The following is a 20,352-nucleotide window of genomic DNA, read 5'->3' as shown; positions in this document are numbered from 1 at the left end:
GCAGTGACTGGCAGGAGAAGGGCTGCAGTCTCAAGCTGCATGCATGAAGAACAGAAGACAAGGTGGCCGCCAGCCCAAACTTCACCACCAGCAAATGGAACTGGAAGGAGTTCACCAAATGCTTTGCTTCAGTTGGAAGGTAGCAGATTTGTTTTTTTCTCTTTAAGTACTGATGCTAAAGTTATCTTTGGGGACAGGATCACTAACCATTTCTCATGCAGATATTTTTGTACTTTTGTCTTTTTTTTTTTTTAATTTTTAGGATCTCTTTTTGTTTTTCTGTGTGAACAGAAGGATATCTTATTTCAACATTCAATAATTTTCTATACAGAAACAGTATGAATAAATGAACATTTTTTTTTCCAAGAGGTAAGTAAAACATTATATTTTTTTTTTCTTCTAGGGGGCGGAACAGGGTGGCCAAGCTTCACTTTGCAGTCATCATCTGTACAAACTCTGAGAAGAGAGAGACAACAATACAAGGATTACAACACTGTTCCTGGCAAAATGCCAAAAGGGTAAACCATCTTCTAAATGGTTTATTAATCTTTTAATTAAGTAGAAAAGGTTCAGAACACATATCCAAATTAGTGTCCCGTTTACAAACGGCTTCCATGTTCATCTCATTAAGCTCATCTGATTAAAAAAGTCACCATGCTGTGTAAACAACAACCAGAGACAGAGAGGGAGGGAAAGTTAGGGATCAATCAAATAAGAGACTGAATGAATGCAAGAGAGAGAGTAAAAGCTTTCATTGCATTGGGAGAAAGATAAAGGGAGAGAAGGAGAAACAAATGGAGGAAAAAGAGAAACGCCTTATTCAGTTTACAGGCCCAGTGAGAGCTAGAAAGTGGCATACCTTCCAGCCTTATGGACTGTTGATATTATGTCAATAGCCTTCTAGAAAATGAGCGCAGTCTTTTGTAAAATGTGTGGAAAAATGTATAGTAGGGGGAGGGTAGAGAGAGAAGAGAGTGAGAGACAAGACAAAGAGAGTGAATGGTGGTTCTTAAGTGTCTGTGCTAACACTGTCTACCAGACTAACCCTAACCCCAGCTCCCAGCCCCAACTCCTCCTCACCTTCGTAGTTGACCTGACCGTCTCCGTCAATGTCTGCTTCTCGGATCATCTCGTCCACCTCCTCGTCTGTGAGCTTCTCCCCCAGGTTCGTCATCACGTGACGCAGCTCCGCCGCGCTGATGTAGCCGTTGCCATCCTGGAATTTGAGCACATGGATATCCCATTGGACGGTGACAGAGGAAAGCCCAGTTGGACAATTAAGTCAGGAAAACAGGAAGTATTTGGCGAATCTCAAGAGCATACACCTGTTTTGCAGTAAGAGATTTAACTGGTTGGATGAAGCTTCTTACTTCGTTTTCCTCAACTTCCATTAAGTATTAAAGTAGTACAGTGTATTGTAAGAAGTATTAGTACTAGCACTAGTAGTAATAGACAAGTATTCAAGTAGAGCGAATATGACTACTCAATTTTACCTTGTCAAATACCCGGAAAGCTTCACGGATCTCCTCTTCGCTGTCTGTGTCCTTCATTTTTCTGGCCATCATGGTGAGGAACTCTGGGAAGTCAATGGTTCCATTGCCTGTGAAGGACACACAGAAAAACGATGAGGAACCAATGTACCTTTTCTAGTTTTTTTAATAATAAATATAAATGGTACAGTAGTTCTCCTGTAATGAAGGAGGAGCTTGTGAGTGAGATGGTGGTCTGTTTCTCAGCAGACAGCAGCTCCCTGACTGACACGTTCGGAGGATGAGCACAGACGCAAACAGGTGTTCTTTTCACAGCAGAAAAGATGTGTATGTTAGCGTGTGTGTACACGGCACCTACGCCATCCTCACTCGCTTGCTCATCCATAATGCAGGCTTCCCCTGAGGAGAGCACCATAAATCAGACCTCTCTTTCTTCCCGTCAGATAGAGATGGAAGAGGTCACACACTCAGCCCCGGCTTCCCTCCCCACTCCTCATCCCTCCCAGCCAGCCTGTCTAAGGAGATGTGTGGGCCTCCATGTCAAATCTGGGAGGGTGAGTAGGGGGATAAATGGATGGAACCGAGGTCAGAATTCCTGGAGGTCAATAAGCAGGCTTATGCCCCAGCTGGGACTACTGGGGGGTGATTGTAACGACCCTGGACAGGAAGTGATCTGTAATCTACTTCTCATGTCGCCGGGGCGGGGGTCTCATCGCCGCACCGAAACCGATCCACGCACGCAGGAGCTAGCGAAGGCGGTGGCAGTGTGTGAGAGAGGCCCTGTGATTAAGGTTAGGTAAAAATAAAAGCACAGTGATCTGCGTTGGGATTGGAGGGCAGGTCAGTATCTCAGAGGGAAAGCCGAGACCATGTGGGATTAGCACGGCGTGGGGATGATGGGCCCGCTTGGACTGGGATTAAAACAGCGTAGCACGGCACCAAGGGGAAACCTAGAGGCTGGAGATGCGAGGCAGAGAGGAAGAGCTATGCTAGGGGTCAGACAGCGAGGCAGAGAAGGATATCTAACAGCCAGGGCTCGCAGTCTAAGGACATGGTATCCAGCCTGGCCAGACAGCCCCGGGAGTACAAGGCTGCCACAAGGGAGACCCTGTAACCAGCCTGGACAGGAAAACTCAACAGTGGACAAACTACTGGAGAGGGAGGGAGGGAAATAGATAGAGACGGACGGACAACAAGCAAGAGAGAGTGAGGAAGATCGAGAGGGTCAGAGACAGAACGAGAGGAAGAGAGAGGTGGAGGGGAAACGCAAGAGAAAGGGAGAGACTGAGAAGGAGAAAGGAGAGGAGAGGGAAACAGAAAAAGAAAGAGGGGGAGGGAGAGGTAGAAAGAAGGGAAGGAGGCCAGCAGTGAGATCGGATCTGCTCAGCTGGATGAATCTTGGGCCCGCCTCAATGTATGCGAGGGAGAGCGTGGGCGCAGGAGACGGAGCGAGGGAGACGGAGCGAGGGAACGAGTGGGTGACGGTGCGATTACATACGAGAGGCTGCGCTGTTGACGTCAACTCCCAGTAGGCAGACGCAGTCCTGCCTCTGTGTGGTCAGACGCAACTTCACACCACTCACAAATCGGAAGGACCGTTTTAGAAACATTCGTCACAAAGTCCTCCCACGTCACAGCGGACGAAAAAATTAACTTTTTCTACTCGTCTCCCCATTCATCTGTGGACAGTTTTGCTGCACCCACCAGTGGATCTTATGTTGGTTACCCCAGACAGACCTGGTCTCTGTCAGGTCCTAGTTTTTCCCGGGCCCTGTCCTGAAGCATGGCTGAGCATCACAGGGCACTGACTGTGTGAAGTGGCACACTTTGGCTCCAGCGGCAGAGTGGATTATGTCATCGCTTTTATTTTCCATGACTGGCTTCGCTGGCGTCTGACCTAGATTGCATCAGCCACGGGAGGCAATGCAGAAGAGGGCAGGGCGGATGGGGGGACGTGGATGTGAGGACGTGTGGAGGTGAGGATGGGACGAGAGAGGGATGAGGCGGAGAAAGGGGCAGAGAAAGAAGAGATGGCTCGGAGAAAAGGGGCATGGGGAGGAGAAGAATAGAACTCCATCTCCAATCCTGGATCCTCTCCTGTCACACTGGGAGGTATCCAGCCAGCATGGTGGTCCAGCAGTACACAGGAACATTGCACATTGGTAGGTGGGTCCCCATTTCACACAAGTCAGCAGGTCTCTTAGATGACCGTGTCCCTCCATCCCTCAATTCCTCTCTCTCCATGCCTCCCTCCCTCCTTCCCTTGTGTTAGTGGATGCTGACACCATGACACTCCTGTCACCAAGTCTGATCCTCTCACTAGTGCTGAAGGCAGAAGCGAGGACTCTGCTGTCCTCCTGTCACACGCCACTCCTTCATCGCTGACAGTGACTAAACTGCTCGCGGTGCAGTCATGAAGCTATACTGTACACAGTACGATACTAAGACAGAAAAATCTGAGAAGCGCATTTCTTTCTTTTGATCACAATTGCTGACAGGAGTGACTTGATGTCCCAGTCCTGACAGACAAGAGAACAATTCTCACTTTCCAACCAATCAGGTTTACACTCCACCCTTTGCACCAATGAGGGAGGAGGGTACTGACCGTCTGCGTCCACCTCGTTGATCATGTCCTGCAGCTCTGCCTCTGTGGGGTTCTGACCCAGCGACCGCATAACTGTGCCCAGCTCCTTGGTCGTAATGGTGCCGTCGCCATCCTTGTCGAATAAGGAAAACGCCTCCTTGAACTCTGGAGAGGGAGAGAGGAGGTAAGGAGAGAAAGTCAAAATCAGCCCCACGGTCCAAAACCGCCACTTGAGAAACTTGAACAATGGAGTCGAACGCCTTTGGAGAAGTGACATAACTCCAGAACGCTCTGCATCATAATATCTTCATCCAAACATATAAAACAACCCGAAAAAGAAACCAAGTTAGAAGTTAAGACCCGAAAAGTTACGTTCATTACCAACTCATTCAATATCCACATTGGCTCTCAGTGGTGAAGTGTTTTCAGCGCCAGATACAGAGAGACCAGGAGGAAACACTGAGGGCTAGATGTTTGAAGTATACTATAGCATTGGCGCTCACTGCACAAGCTAATTAACCACCAAGGGCTTCAGTTTTATGTAACTGAAGACAACAACAGTAAAGTATTCATCACAGACCCAGTATTTTATTCAGCTAGGGTTCTTCATTTCATTCCCCCTCAGTAACATGGAGTTAGTGAAGAAGATGGTAACCAGGTTTCCTGTGCTATGCTGGGGTGGTGGGGTAGGGTGCCTGGAGGGTCCTGTGAGGCAGGGGTTGTAGAGTGAGTGCTGTTCTTACCTGCAATCTGCTCCTCTGTTAGCTGGTCGGCCTGGAGAGAAGAAACAGGGAGGAGGAAGTTACTCAATTGTTAATCTGAATACCAATCTCCTTAGTCATTGTCAGTGCCCTTCCTTCATCCTCCCTTCCCCTGCCCACCCATCTATCCCTCCCTCTCTTGCTCACCCATTCCAGCCTGCCTCTGCCACATCCCTTCCCCCATCCACCCCTCCTCTCCCCCCCCAGGGTCTAACTAAACAAGTGATGCCTGTGCGTTGGGCCCTCCACAGTCCTATGACAAACCCCGTCCCTCTACCATGTGACAGTTTTGCACTGCGACAGTTTGACCCGACACAAAAAAAATAGCCCGTCTCCACCCTGTGGGATGTAGAATGGGTGGAACAAGTCAAAAAGAAAAAGACAAATAAACAGGCCAGGGGAACCAAGGGGAGAACAGGGAGTCCACCCAACCCTGGTAACACCCCCCACCCCCACCCCCGGTGGTTAGTGGATATTATGAGTCATAGCAGAGGGATGTAGCCAGGACCCACAGAGGGATGAAGTCTTGCAAAGAAGGGGCCTCTGATTTCAAACACGCATGGGCAGCAAAGGGTTAAAACACTAATACCCTGTTAACACCAGCCACTCCCTCGGGCACACACCTTGTACATGCGTGTTATTCTTATTACGGCAACAAACCCCTGACATCATCGGGATGGCAGGGAAACAGGACCGCACATGCACAATGTTGGGTTTGTTGTGTGGTTGAGAAAAAGCGAGCAGGGAAAGAGAACAAGAGCAGCACACACATTTTACTCTAGATGACAATACTTCCATAGCCATGTTTCTTGTGAATAAGCCAAAGTACACCGTTCTGCCCCACTGCAGTCCTACAACACACGTTGATGGAGACTGACACCACCTGGATCCTGCCACATCTCAACATCTCACAGGCAGCTCTCTGGGAGAGCTGCTTCACTTCAAATGGGAAATAGAAAAGTGCCATTGTAAGGTGGCCTATTGCTAATGATGCAATTTCTGGTTCCCGTTCCTCAGCTCATCAGGAAAGGCAAATCTGACTGTGGATCTTTGCTCATGTGGTTTAGTTCTGTAGAGTTGTTCTGAAGTCTAAGACAAAATACATTTCATATGACTGAGGATATATTGATTCCAGTAATGACATGACTTCAGACTGCAAAGGATAACTTCAACAACCGTAATATGATTAGCTGACATGATTCAGTTAAACTCCACACAATAGCATTTGGGTTTTTGTTGTATCCCTTGCCATCTCTGCCTCCCTCGGTTCCTCTCCATCTGGGAGATTAGCGAAATAAAATGATTCTACTATGAGGAGAGGGGGTAATGATCTAATGGACATTGCTATGAATTATCTTCCGCTCACATATCCCCCTCCCTCTCTCACCACTCCCCCTCTCAGGACTGTGTTCTCTCCCTGTATCACCCCCAATCCCCCCCCCCCCCTCTCCTTCTCCGTCTCTGTCCTGGACATTGAGTTCAGTGACTCAGTGGAGCCAATCCTCTGAAAGAGACCCAGTCCTCGCGGTACAGCTCTACTACCAGCCCTGCCCACATCTTCCCTCCCTCCCTCCCCGACAGCACTGGAGCTCAGCTCCGGGACCAACCCCAGTCTGTCCTGTTCCAGCTGGGCCCCTCGGGGCCACCCTTAGGGAGAGCTACAACCTCTCTTAGGATCATTGCTGAACACTGCACAGCCCGAGTGGGGATGTGGTCCACCATGGGCCAGGTCTGAGGACCACGGGCGGTCAGCGGATAGCTGACTCCACGCAGGATCTAACTGCGAGGACCAAGCCATAACACTCAGGAGGATAAACACGCCCGCACACACACACAGGAAACTCCCCCTGACTCATGTTGTCCTATGGAGAGAGTGTTGTCCCAGCACTAGCTCTCTGAGGGCAGCCAGATTGGAGAGGGGTAGGAGGGAGGATCCTGGCATGAGCCTCTACATAGCTGCCATGAGCCGGTCAACCACTCGTCGGTCCATCCCTCCCATGGAGCAGAAAACCAGTTTACTGGGCCATGGCTCTGCAGAGCAGCTAAGCCTGTATGAGCCACCTCGTAAAAATTTGCAAAGCAACTAGTCCTCTGTCAGTTCTCTTCTTTAAAGTGTGGAGAGATTAACTGTAAACATTGGCTAGGATTTACATATGACATATACACTTGCCTCTGTGTACACACACAAGGGAAAGAAAAAAAGCTTCATGATAATGCTGAACACTTTTTCTTCCTAGATGGTGGGGGAGGAACCAGAAGCTCCACCCTACGGGCTCTAGAGCGGACTGTAGACTCTACTTCTGATAGCAGTTTACCTTGCCCAGGAGAAGAGCTGGCTGCCAACATCATAAATGATTCAATGCACTGGATCAGATGTCCTCCAAGTTACTAAACATGGGCCCGCAAACAAAACTGGACCTGGAATAGGATAGGCCTTAGTACGCTAGGCCTACTTAGTAAATACTTCCATCTCAATAGCAGGCGGTAGTGAAGCGTACAAAGGTTAAGGCTTGTGGATTAAACTTTTCTGAACTGATAGGTAGAAAGAAAGAGAACGAGAGGGAGAGATCCAAACCCCTTGTGGTTTACATAATAACAGGGTACAATGTGAGCCCACATGCAGCCGGATTTCATGATATGGGATATTGGATCACTGAGGGGACAAATGAGATGTAGCTTATGTCTGTACTCTCCTGAACCCTGGATGATTATTCAGTGATGATGGTCAATACATTAACTGAGAGGCCCCTTCTCACATCCTGATTTGCATTGCGTCTCTGATCGATTTGTGATGCCAGGCTGATTGTTCATAATCCACACTTAATTTTGCTCGATGTCTGACCGCTCATATTGATAATGAATGAATATGAAATAGAGTCAATGACCGTGTTGGTGTGTGCCTCCCTCTCTGTGAATTTTGGAGTCTTTAGTGTGTTACATCATCTTGGCAAACAATCATCCAATATTTGAACTAGTATATCAAAGTGATGCATTGCTCTGTTTAGATATTGTACATTTTAGAGGATTTAGTTATGACCAGAACTCAACACTTGAAGCTTATATAGGGTCAGAGCGCTCAGCGAAGTGAGCTCAGAAAAATAAGCACAGAATTTGCATACGATTTAAATTTGTACAAGACAAGCAAATAAGTCAGCATATGTCGAGATAGCTCAGTACAGTCAACGATAAACATTAGAACCATTTCGCAGTCTAATCTGGCCCAATGGTATATGATCGGCTACACTGTTTAAATTTGCCACATTCCCAGTTAGAAGGCGATGGGCGATTTCTGTTGCGGAACATTGACAATACAATGAGGATATTTTCATCGTGGTTAGGCAACAATTTGAACTCGAATTTTCCCTAAAATACCTTTTTAATTATAGCCGATGACATGCATTTTTAAGGGGCAAACAACTTCATAAAATCGCATTACCCTATATAAATTACAGCTGTAACTTATAGGGTAGTAGGGCTGGTCTTGGCTACACTAATTCGCAGGAACAACGACTCTCCTGGTTTACTTGATAGCCCTAAACTGCATAAACAAACTGAGCTCGTAGAGCATTGCTTGTCATTCATACCGATTTTATTAATCCGGTTCAATGTTTAATTCAATCTGCACCATGGCACCCAAGAGCCAGCAACATGACCCGATATAGCCACGGACCCGACTAACCTATGCCTTCAGAATTGCGCACTTATCACGGAATCCCACTCCATTTTGACAGTTGCATCGCCCTAGATAAATTAACGGTGAATATAATTTAAATATCCCAGTGCATAGTCCAACTCCAATGCTTATTCTTGGCAACAAGTATAGGCTAAATAAAAACACAATAACCAGCTTTATAATCGTCCCAGTTCAAACCCCTGATAAAACCCCGACGTAAAATGCAGCAATGAATGACGTTCAATTAACATTTGACACTTTTCTTTCTTGTCCAAATTCAAATAATTTGGTAAAGCTATGTAATTAAAATACATACCATGTTTGACGAGTCTGAGCTGATTAGCCTATCTGAGAAGCAGACGACGAGTGCTCTCGTTCCTTAGATGGAGTTCTATCAGCAAGATAGAGGTGTGTATATTCGCCGTGGTTAGAATGAGGTTAGCTCTGTATCCCTCCGCCACACTAGCACTGATCACTCACTTCCTTATTCTATGCTGCAGATATTTGGCCGGAGTTCCCTCCCTAAAAGGCGGAGACACGTCACCCACAGACCTAGCAGCGGTGGACGAGCCTACTATAGAACGGTAATACAGATTGCTGTCCTGATAGATATAGTTTACGCCATGTCAGACTGCGCCACAATCTGGTCAAAATGTGGTATGTCTGTAGATTGAATGGCATTATGTACAATACATAGAAAACTGTAATAAGGTTCACGAGTTTCAATATGAATAAGATGCTAATACATCAATGGCATTTTTGCCAGGCGGAGGACACACCAGTGAAACCTCGCTCCATTTCTCTAATGGATCTAAAATTGTGTGTCTATATTTTACAACCCAATTGAGCACAAGCCCTGTAATAGGCCTACATCGAGTTACAGTTAAATACAACACACTGAATATCTCTTGAGAGTCTGCATTTTGCACATATCAAACCTGACAGTACAGGCTATAGAAAAAGTAGGCCTCAAGAATCACCACATGCGCGGAACTACTTTGGCGGATGGATATTTCCAGTGCATGAAAAGGCTGCCTCGTTGACACTAGAGAATTTGCTATGCTGTTCTGTGACAGCGCGTCTGATTGGTTACAACAGAGCCGCAATATTATACTCCATGTATTGCAGGCAATTATTGGCTACGTCGGACCTGCATTGCACCAGGCAGTAGGGCTTCGTCAAGATCCCATAAATACAATAAATATAAATCGAATGTATCTCAGTGCCGATGGTGGTCAGATCAGTTCAATTGAAACATTTTACTCTGAGAACATGTATCTTAATTGTGAATCGGAGCCTGACAAGTGCGGGGAGTTGAAAATACCGAGACTTGCCATTGGATGAGGCGGACACTACTTGAAGTGCTAGTGGAGACGCGGAATTTAAGAATGAAAGAGAACTGCGGTAGTGTAAATGGGATAAAAACTCCAGATTATAATTGATTTTTTTGAGCGGTATTCTATAGCGTGGACATATCCATACGAAAATGTATCTCTTAATGTCATGTTATTACATTTGCTAAAGATAAGACTAAATTAAAATGAATAAAGGAGGTTAATTCAATTACATTGGATTGTGTTTGAACGCTACATCCTATATATTTAGCCTACATTTAGTCATTTAGCAGACGCTCTTATCCAGAGCGATTTACAGCAAGTACAGGGACATTCCCCCGAGGCAATTAGGGTGAAGTGCCTTGCACAAGGACACAACGTCATTTTGCACGGCCGGGAATCGAACTGGCAACCCTCAGATTACTAGCCAGGACCTAACTATAGGCTTTAGGTGAAGTGTCGAGAATTGTCCGGTGAGTTACCTTTACAGAATAAAGTTGTAGTATAGGATGGAGTGATAGACCAAAGCACCACCACGTGGTCAATGCTGTTTCCATAGAGCCCGTAAGGTGTTCATTCAAATAGCCAGGGATGGGCCTATGTACATAAGCTACAAAATAAACTTTTATCAGTGTAAATTAGGCTATCCCGTGAAAATATACACAAACTTGGCATAGCCAAGTTTCTGTAGGCTCGTTAAAATACTTCTCAGGCCTGCCTTAGTCCAAGCCGTCATATAGGCTACATTCTCATGCACGTGCGTGTCAAACTACTTAGCACTATCCCTTGAATTGATTGGGCATGTCTCATTAGAATATCCCTCCTCTGTCCATTCACCGACGAATCTCCACCACATGCCTACACGCCACGCTTCAATTAAATTCGTTTTTCACTGTTTGCTGAATGTGCTACGATGTGCGAGCTAGCCCGCAGCTGCGGTTGAAATGCGTGACTGATTTAATAAAGATGCCGTGGAGAGTTGAGTCAAGTAGAGGCTGCGGCAGCATTCTCACTCAAGCCTAAACGGGGGTGCTGCATGGGCCTTTCTGCTGAGTAGGCCTACAAAGTTACACATGGATTCACATCAAGTGGAATTAAATCAATGTTGCTTTTCTCCAAGTGTCAAACTGCAGCGCTACTGCCTGAGCGGCTTAGCAGGATTAAGCAGCTCGCTATGTTGGAATATGGGTGTTTTTGAAATAAACCCCACAAGAAATCAAATTCTGTTTCATCGCGTTTTCACACAATTTAAAGTGTGGATGTCGTTTTTGAGCTTTTTTTTTGCTTGGAGTGTTGGGCTGGGTTCATATTTGCCCACACGCCTCATCATCCTTAGCCCACACTGATAATTTACGTAAAACGCACTATTATGCCTTTGTGTTAAGATAATGAAGTAAAACGTATTTTGAAAAACAAACTCTGCAGTACCCCCTGCTGGCAGAGTCGCTATCAGGTCAGCCAAAACTGGTTTGCAATTATTTCATGACATGTTGAAAGTGGTGATTTACGTTTAAATGTCCACAGCGCTAAACCCCCAACATTAAAAAGTTCCATGAACCTAGCTTCAGAACTAATTAGGAGTGAAGAGCAGGGCCACCTTGCACCAGAACCGAAAGTTCGAGACGTAAATGGCAAGAAAGCCCGGGGTGATGAACAGATGGAGGTGCTGTTGGCACTTGTAATGGAACTATGACAAGATGTGAACTCGTTTAGAGGCAACCGCACAACTCGGCGACACGTGCCCAGCGATCTACTCTCCATGAACGCTACAGCCCCACTGCAAAACTGGGATCCCAGCAGGGAAGTCGATAACTGGGCATGTGAGCCGTGAGAGGTTCGAACCAGCTGGATCTACCGCCGCTCATACCTCTTACATGAGTAGCCTAATCCAGCAAGACCTGGGACAGCCAGGCGTTCGTGACGCCTGCGATGAGTCATTTGTAGCACCAGCATGGAGGACGTAGAGAAGTGAATAATTACACATTTGAGAATTGCGTAAAGTTCTCGGTTTTGTCTCGTCCTTCTCATGACGAGTAAAACTAAACCGTCGTGACCGTGTCTGGGTGAATAGTTTGTGGTTCATTCTTACATGGCTCAAACACTGAGGGATCGACTGAACCTCACAGGAAGACTGGTCACATGTCCAATATGAAATAAAACATGGATAAATATCAACACATGCTCACAGTACAACGTTTTTTATTGTCATATACAGACGGACCACATGAAACATAACAAAAGGTGGGAATTCAAACATTAAGCCATGCACAAAATATATCAAAACTCTCAGGGTAGACAAACTGCAGGAGCCTGGCTTCTCTTTCACACGGGGAGGGGTCAGGGGTTAGAGGTATAGTCCTTCGGGGGTTCCCTCCTGTTTCTTGTAGAGGACGTTCTCCTTGGACTTCTTGAAGTCCTCGTTGGTGACCTTCATCCTGCGCTCTCGGAGGGCCATTAGGCCTGCTTCTGTACAGATAGCCTGGGAGGGAGAAGAGGCCAGCAAACAGAGGAGAGGAAGACGGGAGAGGAAACAGGTAGACAGAAAGAGCAAAGAAGAGAGGATGAGAGGAAGAGGAAGACAGAGGAAGAGAAGAAGAGTGAAAGAAGCAGAGAGAAAAGAATGAGGAAGAAAGAGAGAGAAAACAAGACAGAGAGCGAGATATAGGTTATCATGTTAATAAGGGTGAAATAAAACAAGGCTTCACTGTGAAACTACAATGCTGGACACTCTTCCCGAGGACACTGGGGTGGGTGGAGCTGAGTGGTAGAGGACTTCACTGCAGATTAAGAGGCCGCAGGCATAACTCCACCCCTGTCCGTCGCTTCGGGTAAAAAACATCTGCTGAGCTCTGTGGCTCCGGCATGCCGCCGGGCACCGCCACTAGAGGGCAGCACAGCTGTATCAGAGCGTGTACTGGGGACCCCATCCCTGCAGATGAAGCTTTATGACATAAAGGGGGTATGGAAAATGTTCCGTTTGATGATGTTAGGGTAGCGCACATGAAACACATCATGATTAGAGGGCTGACGTGGATCTTCTCAGAATACAAAGGAACAGACATGCTACTTATTGGTATAGCCCAGTGGCAGAGCATATGAACTACAGAACAAGGAGGTTCATATTTCTCTGTACGTCGCTTTGGGGAAAAAAGGTCTACTAAGTAAATAGATTATATAACATCCAATGCATTAACCCCTACAGTAAGCTAGAGCACAACACACTGGGATGTCCTTGTTCAGCTGCAGACTGTGGCGCGTACCTTGATGTCGGCTCCGGAGAGATCATCTTTGGCCAGGATGAGCTCGTCCAGGGTGACGTCGTCGGCCACAGTCATCCTGCTGGTGTGAATCTGGAAGATCCTCCGCTTGGTCTTCTCATCAGGCAGGGGGAACTCAATCTTTCTGTCGATTCTCCCTGAATTAGAAATATGGATTTGCAACAGAAAGTTAGGAGAGAGTGAGAAGGAGGGAGGGAGGAAGGGAGAGAGAGAGAGAGAGAGGGAGGGGGAGGAAGGAAGGAAGGGAAAAAGAGAGTGAGAAAGAGCACAAGAACAGGGGAGAGGGAGTAGGAGAGTTTGTGAGAGTAAATGGAAGGAAGCTTGTTTGTGTGTGTTTGTGTGTGTGTTTTCTATCCTCACCAGGTCTAATAAGTGCAGGGTCCAGGGTCTCTATTCTATTGGTGGCCATGATGACCTTGACGTCCCCCCTGGAGTCAAAACCATCCAGCTGGTTAAGCAGCTCCAGCATGGTTCTCTGAATCTCCCTTTCTCCTCCAGAGTTAGAGTCGTATCTAAGGCACAGACAACATATTCATTCAGCAAATGCCTTTATCCACAACGATATTCAAACAACGCATACAGAAAGTAGGCTCCAGCAGCAGATCATGGATCTCAGAAATGCACTACCAGCTTAAGGCAGACACAGAGACAGACCTACAGACACACAGCATCTACGGAGCTCTCCTCATGTTTTCTCTCTGACTTGCAGCATCCCAAGCCTGTCTTACACATATTCATACACTAACTCACACAGTCACCTGACGGTACTAACTAATTAACGCAGAGACACATGGTGTTGCTCGCACCATGCCTTCACACTGAGTCACCAGACACAGGCCAGTAAGCACACGCACACACACACACACTCCCTTACATACGTCTCTCCACCCCATACACACACACTCCCAGATACAATACACACTAACCCACACACCCCAACACCCAACACACACACTCCCACAGGCAGCACCTTTTGGTTCCGATGGCGTCGATCTCGTCTATGAAGACGATGGAGGGCGCGTGCTCCTCAGCCACCCTGAACAGCTCCCTCACGAGCTTGGGCCCATCCCCCAGATACTTCTGGATGAGCTCTGAACCCACCACACGCAGGAACGTAGCCGACGTCTGGTTGGCCACCGCCTTGGCCAATAGAGTCTTACCTGGAGGGGGAGGGGGGAGCAATCAGTAAGCGATCATGATGATTCTTATGTGTCCTTATATTTATTTTGAACAAATCCTCAGTATCGATTTGTGTATTATAGGATGGGTTTAGCTCAATGGAAGAGCTCAGGAGGCAGAATGCTTTGCGTGAAAGTGTCTGCTTAAAGAAGATGAAGCCGAGAATCTGCTAAATGAATCCAGCCTCTGTGTGCTTCCTGTCCCTGGGTTCTGACCCACCTGTCCCTGGGTTCTGACCCACCTGTCCCTGGGGTCTGACCCACCTGTGCCTGGGGTCTGACCCATCTGTCCCTGGTGTCTGATCCACCTGTCCCTGGTGTCTGACCCACCTGTGCCTGGGGTCTGACCCACCTGTGCCTGGGGCTCCGTACAGGATGACTCCCTTGGGCGGCTTGATGCCCATCTCCTCATAATACTCTGGGTGTGTCAGAGGAAGCTCCACAGACTCCTGCACACAAACACCACAGAAGAAGACAGGGTCAGACAAGGCTAAAAGACACAGTAAAAACAACCCGAGCGAAGGGATTCCTGTCGGATGCAGAACACGTGAAAGGCCGGTCTGTAATGTGAACCTTGATCTCCTGGATCTGGTTGTCCAGCCCTCCGATGTCGGCGTAGGTTTCCTGAGGGGCCTTCTCCACCTTCATCACCGTCACCAGGGGGTCCGTGTCATCCATCAGCACCCCGATCACTGCATGGACCTGCAGAACAGACAAGCAGCAGGATGTGGCTCTCTCGGGGGTCTAGGGACAGGGGGGACAGTCTGGAGACTGCAGGAGCAGGGACTCTGGTTCCAGAGGAATCTGTTGTTGTTGTTTACCTTGTGGTTGAGGAGGACAGAGCAGCCCGGCTCCAGCAGGTCCTTGTCCACAAAGGAGAGGATGCTGACGTAGTGCTCCGAGCCCACCGAGGTGGACACGATGGCGTGGTTGTCATCGATGATCTCCTCCAGGGTTCCCACCGACATGGGGGTCCCTCGCAGGTCGTCCACCTTTGACCTCTCCTCCTGGGGGAAGAAACCCATTGTGATCTGGGTGAAAATCTCTCTGTGCCAAAAACTTCCAGACATTAATCACCTTTAAGTGCAGAAAACAACCCAACAATGCACAAAACAACCCTACAGCCACATGCTGTAATGAAACGGTGTCAGTATGTGAGTACTGTGTCAGTATTGTGTGAGTACAGTGTGAGTACAGTGTCAGTATTGTGAGATGGCTGTGTCAGTAATGTGAGAGTACTGCGTCAGTATTGTGAGATGGCTGTGTCAGTAACGTGAGAGTACTGCGTCAGTATTGTGACAGTACTGTGTCAGTAGCAGGCCTACCTCTTGTTTCTCCTCCAGAGGCTTCATCTGCTCCTGGTTCCTGATGAACTCTTCCTCCATGAGGAGGTAGTCCTTGATCCTCTCCTGCTTCAGAAGCTTCAGCCGACACTGCGTGTGCGGGGTCACTGGAGACGCAAACACACACACACACACAGTTACAGTCATATCACCAGATAACGTAAGTGGAAGAACTATTAAAAAGGTTCAGACAAAATGTGTTAAGAATATTAATTATGTCTGTATAAAACCTGCTGATAGTAGTGATGAGAAAGAGAGGGAGAGAGAGAGAGAGGGAAAGAGAGAGAGAGGGAGAGAGAGAGAGAGGTGTTGGCTGGGCTGGGCTACCTAAAGGCAGCTTGCTGGCTGCATCTGGTCCCTTGGTTCTCTTCTTCTTCTTGCCAACTCTGGTGGGAATGGGAGGCTCATACTTCTTCTTCTTGTCCTGACAACCCAAGATAATGAGAACTCAGACAATAGCTATTTTTGTATGTTGTGGTTCCATAATTGTCCAGAAATGTACTAGTGCAGATTACCATGGATTACAATGATTTGTGTAGATGAAGTACATTTAATATTTGCGTGCCACTCCTATTACTGAATCCCACACCAGGAGGGTAACCCTGATCCTGGGACTTCGCTCTCTCCGGCCACTTACCTTATCATCCTTCTTGCCCCCTCCAGGACCGTGGCCTCCGCTCTGGCTTTGACCCTGAATTAACAGACAAGTCCATTAGAAACGATGCTTACATGTTCATCGCGGTGTTCACACAATCTCCAGACAACTATGATCTACAGGTAGCTAGCTATTTCCTCTTCTACCTATCCTGGAGCTTTACATGATGAAAACGGCGTGACAATAAATGTAGTCGCCTTTCGAAAAGTTAGTACAGACGCTAGGAAATGAGAATGTTCTAATGTAAAACAACTAGCTCTAAATAATCTCTACAACGGGTGTTAGTTGTTGTGTGCTGTATGACTAGCTAGCTAGCTAGCTGTTGTTGGCTAACATGATCTGTCCGTCTGACATTATTCAAAGTCTAGAAATATTATGTCTCAGAGTCACGGAATGAGATCAAATTGTATTCCTAAATGCCAATATTGCAGTGAATCATCAGGCCATTTCGCAAATTATTTTAAGAAAACATAAGAAATAAATTTGCTTGCTCACTCACCATTGTTGCTGTCTCACTAAAGTGACGTCTTTCTACGGCAAGTCGTGAAGGACAAATGGTCAGGATAATGCCCGAAACCTAATTTAGGAAGTAGTCTAATTAAGTCAACTTGATGAGATCAATGACTGTAAAAAGAATGCAATCAACGACATGCTTCATTAAGATAGCAATTTACCACAGTCATTCCGTTGTTGTAAACATACCTTTATTATTTTAAGGTAGCCTAGGCCTAAATAACGCCATGTTAAAGTGTTACTTAAAGCCATGATCTACTAGCCGAACATCGGTTCAAGCTGATGAAGATGAAGGCAGTTTACAGTTGGCTATATAATTTGCAATACATTAGGCCTACAACATTTTCAAGCTGTGTTTCAAGGGTGGATATACACAAGAGGCAAGTCGTGTCTCCCCATCACACGATCAAAGCTCATTCGAGGCAGAACATTCTATTCACACCGTGCCCTCCGAAGAGTGATTAACCGACTGTGTAGTTTAATATATGATTTAGATGTGTACGTGATGTGGTTTAATGGTCAGTGACGTAGTCTACTAAACAGTGCCAGTTACCTATTTCCTTTTGATTTATCGATTTACATTTATATAACTGTTTTGTTAGCATTCTTCTATCCAAAGCAACGTAGAAATACTCAAATTGCATCGTAAATATGTTTGTGGTGTACCTGCCTATGTTGACGGTAAAAATGATTTTCAGCATTTAAACATCTAATTCCTAGTTGTTACCTTAAAGTTTTATGTTTTAAAAAACAGAGCTTGGATTTTACGTAGCCCATTGGAGATGTAATAACTCCTCTCCGGCTGCGGTCCTCACAGGTTGACAACATGCAACGTGGGTCTTCAGTAGGCCTTCTATCATTTTCTCTCAATCTCCACAAGGCGGCAAACGCATATCACTAGGCTATAACGCAAAGAATATCGTGCATACCAATTGTGAAAAGGCAAAGAGGGTGGTCGTATCAACGAGCCATTGTGATTTTTTTTAAACAGTCCAACAGTATTCTGACTCACTTTTTAACACCTCCAGCAAGAAACATAGACATGCGAAGAAGAGAGAGGGGAGGTTTAGAAAGATGGAAAGAGAGAGTAAAACAGTAGGTGAGAGAGAGAGAGAGATAGATAGAAAGAGAGAGAGAGAGGGGGGGGGGGCGGACAGATAGACAGGGAGAGAGAGAGAGGGGGTATGAGAGAGATATCAGAGCATTCCTGTTGGTATCCAGGGATATCCAACACCAAATTATTATTCTGTAAGTAGATGGCTGGTCTGTGACCTCTGTTTGTGTGATTTTCATCACAGCGGCATGTATTTCTACATACATATTCAACATGTAAACACATTTCTCATCTAGCATACTCAAAGATCTGTCACAGAGGACACTGTTTGGGTTGCTGTGTTAGGTATGTTGGGGATTTATTGGATAGATATTGCTCAGTGGCAAAGCATTTGACTGCAGACCAAGTGCAAGTTCAACAACTTCCTATATGGTGCTTTGAATGAAAGTGTCAGCTAAATAACTAATTGTTGTTAAAGATGTGCACTGGTCTGGAAAATACCTACATTTTGTTGTTTTATAAAGAATTGGCTCTCTGACTGCTAAAATAATGTAACAAGAATGTGCTACAAATCAGACAAGATAAATCTAGACGTATTTATTGTTTATACAGTTCTACACTTTTGGTGAAGTATAGTCATCTAATAATGTGCATTCATCACTTTGAATGGATGTCATTAGTAATCAGCAAAACATATTTCAAGCAGAATTCAAACATTTGCTCAGTGTGGTAGCAATTTGAATTTTCCATTTCATACAAAAATACAGGAGGATGTTCATCTGCTGGATAAAGCTGCAGAAGATCACTCACACTTTGTTGAAGATCTGTAATGCTTCTTGCTAGGAAACAGTATCCTGGAGATGAAAGCCGTATCTAAAACTAAGAGGCCCATGATTTTATTACATAGATAGGTGTTGCTCATTGATAGAGCATCTGACTGCAGCATGAAAGGATGAAGCTCAAATCCCTCAATCATTGTTATGTATCATATCTGGGACTAATAACCGTGGGGGCTAGGGAGGGCATGACCAGTTCATTATCCGGTCTGCTAAAGCAGTTCACACCCGGCACTGAAACTCAGCGACATTACTGCCGGTGACAGGAGGAGTCAAACCCTGTAATTTGAGCTTCTCCAAAGTGTTTTGAAAGAGCGCAAAGAGGCTCACATCATCTCCCGAGCCCCATGCATAATATAGCAGCTTCTCCAAACACTTTCTCAGCTTCTCTCTGCTCACAGCTGTGGATCGACGCATGCACCTTTCACCAACTTGTCTGTCAGTGTCTCCATTCCCAGTTTCCACAGGAGAACAGGAACATAACACCTCTGTGAAACCACCGAGCTGCAAGCACCAGATATAGCCTTGTTTGACTGCGTCACAGCATGTTAAAAAAAAACTTTGCAGAGCCGATGTGGACAAAAGAGAGGTGTTTCAAATGTAAATTTGGCCTAATGTATTCTACAATGCATTGGTTGCATAATATCAACCAAAATATTCAACCGTCTCTCTAGTATTAGCCTCACATTCTAAAACTCTGTTTGCGTTCTCAGATTTGTTAGATGTGTCTCTGCTGTAGTTCTCTGGTCATACCCTTGACGCTCATGGCCATTGTGTTTAAGTACAGTTGTGGACTGGAGCTATGAAAGAGAGAATCCATTAGAGCCGACGGGCATAATGAGCTTATTTAGCTGACTTCATCGGTCTAATCATACTCTTGTATTCACTGTATGTCTCATTCAGACATCTACGATGACAAATTATGTAAATATGTCAGGAAATTGCTCTAGAGACTGCAAATACCAGTGAAGCATTCATTGTCTCCCTCTCTCTCTCTCTCTCTCTCTCTCTCTCTCTCTCTCTCTCTCTCTCTCTATCTCTCTCTATCTCTCTAGGTTTTCACTCAAACCTCAATTAAGCAAGCAGGATTCTGTTAATTAGCCGGCTGTAAGATAAATCAAGTTAGTTACAGCTGGAGCAAAGAAAATCAGTTTGGTAGCCCTCCACGCTATCCTCTCGGGACAACATTCTCCAACTGTGTCTCCTGACAGGGGTTAGCGAAAAGGTCCGATTTAAAACACATGCGACTGCTACCGTGACGAGTTCCATACAGCAGGAAAAACATTGGTTGGTAACCCTCAACGACAGGTCCTTGGGGCAGTTTCCATCACCATGGAAACTGAGTCTGAAGTTCAGCATTTCAGTACAGTCATGTTGACCAGATGTGTTTCCAGCAACCCTGAAAGCATAACAGTTTTCATGGTCTGTCAGAAGCCTGGTTGGTCTCCTAGTGATGAACTCTACAGTATGGTAGTTCTATTTCCACTAGATGTCTTCCTGGAGATAGACAACTTGATGGAGCTGTGACACTGTGTAACTTTCTACATGTTTAATACAGGATCAGTTTCAAATGATGATATCTTTCTCTCTCTCTCTGAGAGATGGGAGGATAACTTCTTTTTATCTGACCCCCCCATCAAGTCCTTTCCGGAT

General features: G+C 46.0%; 2 protein-coding genes across 2 annotated transcripts; both read right to left on the bottom strand.

Moving 5' to 3' along the window:
* Nucleotides 1-339: 339 nt before the first annotated feature.
* On the bottom strand, nucleotides 340-8,978 carry LOC146287220 (calmodulin-1). The gene is made up of 6 exons (XM_084699539.1): nucleotides 8,825-8,978; nucleotides 4,818-4,848; nucleotides 4,096-4,239; nucleotides 1,494-1,600; nucleotides 1,081-1,216; nucleotides 340-456 (listed from the first exon to the last, which is right to left on the bottom strand). The coding sequence occupies exons 1-6, from the start codon at nucleotides 8,825-8,827 to the stop codon at nucleotides 428-430; spliced, it is 450 nt and encodes a 149-aa protein (XP_084555665.1). The 5' UTR covers nucleotides 8,828-8,978; the 3' UTR covers nucleotides 340-427.
* Nucleotides 8,979-12,024: 3,046 nt separating this feature from the next.
* Nucleotides 12,025-16,873, bottom strand: LOC146287219 (26S proteasome regulatory subunit 4). Its single transcript, XM_084699967.1, has 11 exons — nucleotides 16,796-16,873; nucleotides 16,279-16,332; nucleotides 15,969-16,065; nucleotides 15,624-15,748; nucleotides 15,120-15,305; nucleotides 14,872-15,000; nucleotides 14,651-14,747; nucleotides 14,091-14,280; nucleotides 13,481-13,632; nucleotides 13,103-13,257; nucleotides 12,025-12,321 (listed from the first exon to the last, which is right to left on the bottom strand). The coding sequence occupies exons 1-11, from the start codon at nucleotides 16,796-16,798 to the stop codon at nucleotides 12,187-12,189; spliced, it is 1,323 nt and encodes a 440-aa protein (XP_084556093.1). The 5' UTR covers nucleotides 16,799-16,873; the 3' UTR covers nucleotides 12,025-12,186.
* Between the last annotated feature and the right edge of the window lie 3,479 nt (nucleotides 16,874-20,352).

The sequence above is a fragment of the Hypomesus nipponensis genome, chromosome 6, assembly GCF_054491055.1.
Source record: "Hypomesus nipponensis isolate SF chromosome 6, ASM5449105v1, whole genome shotgun sequence".
NCBI classification, from domain to species: Eukaryota; Metazoa; Chordata; class Actinopteri; order Osmeriformes; family Osmeridae; genus Hypomesus; species Hypomesus nipponensis.
Note: the sequence above shows the minus strand (reverse complement) of the source record. Positions and strands in the feature narration are given on the sequence as shown.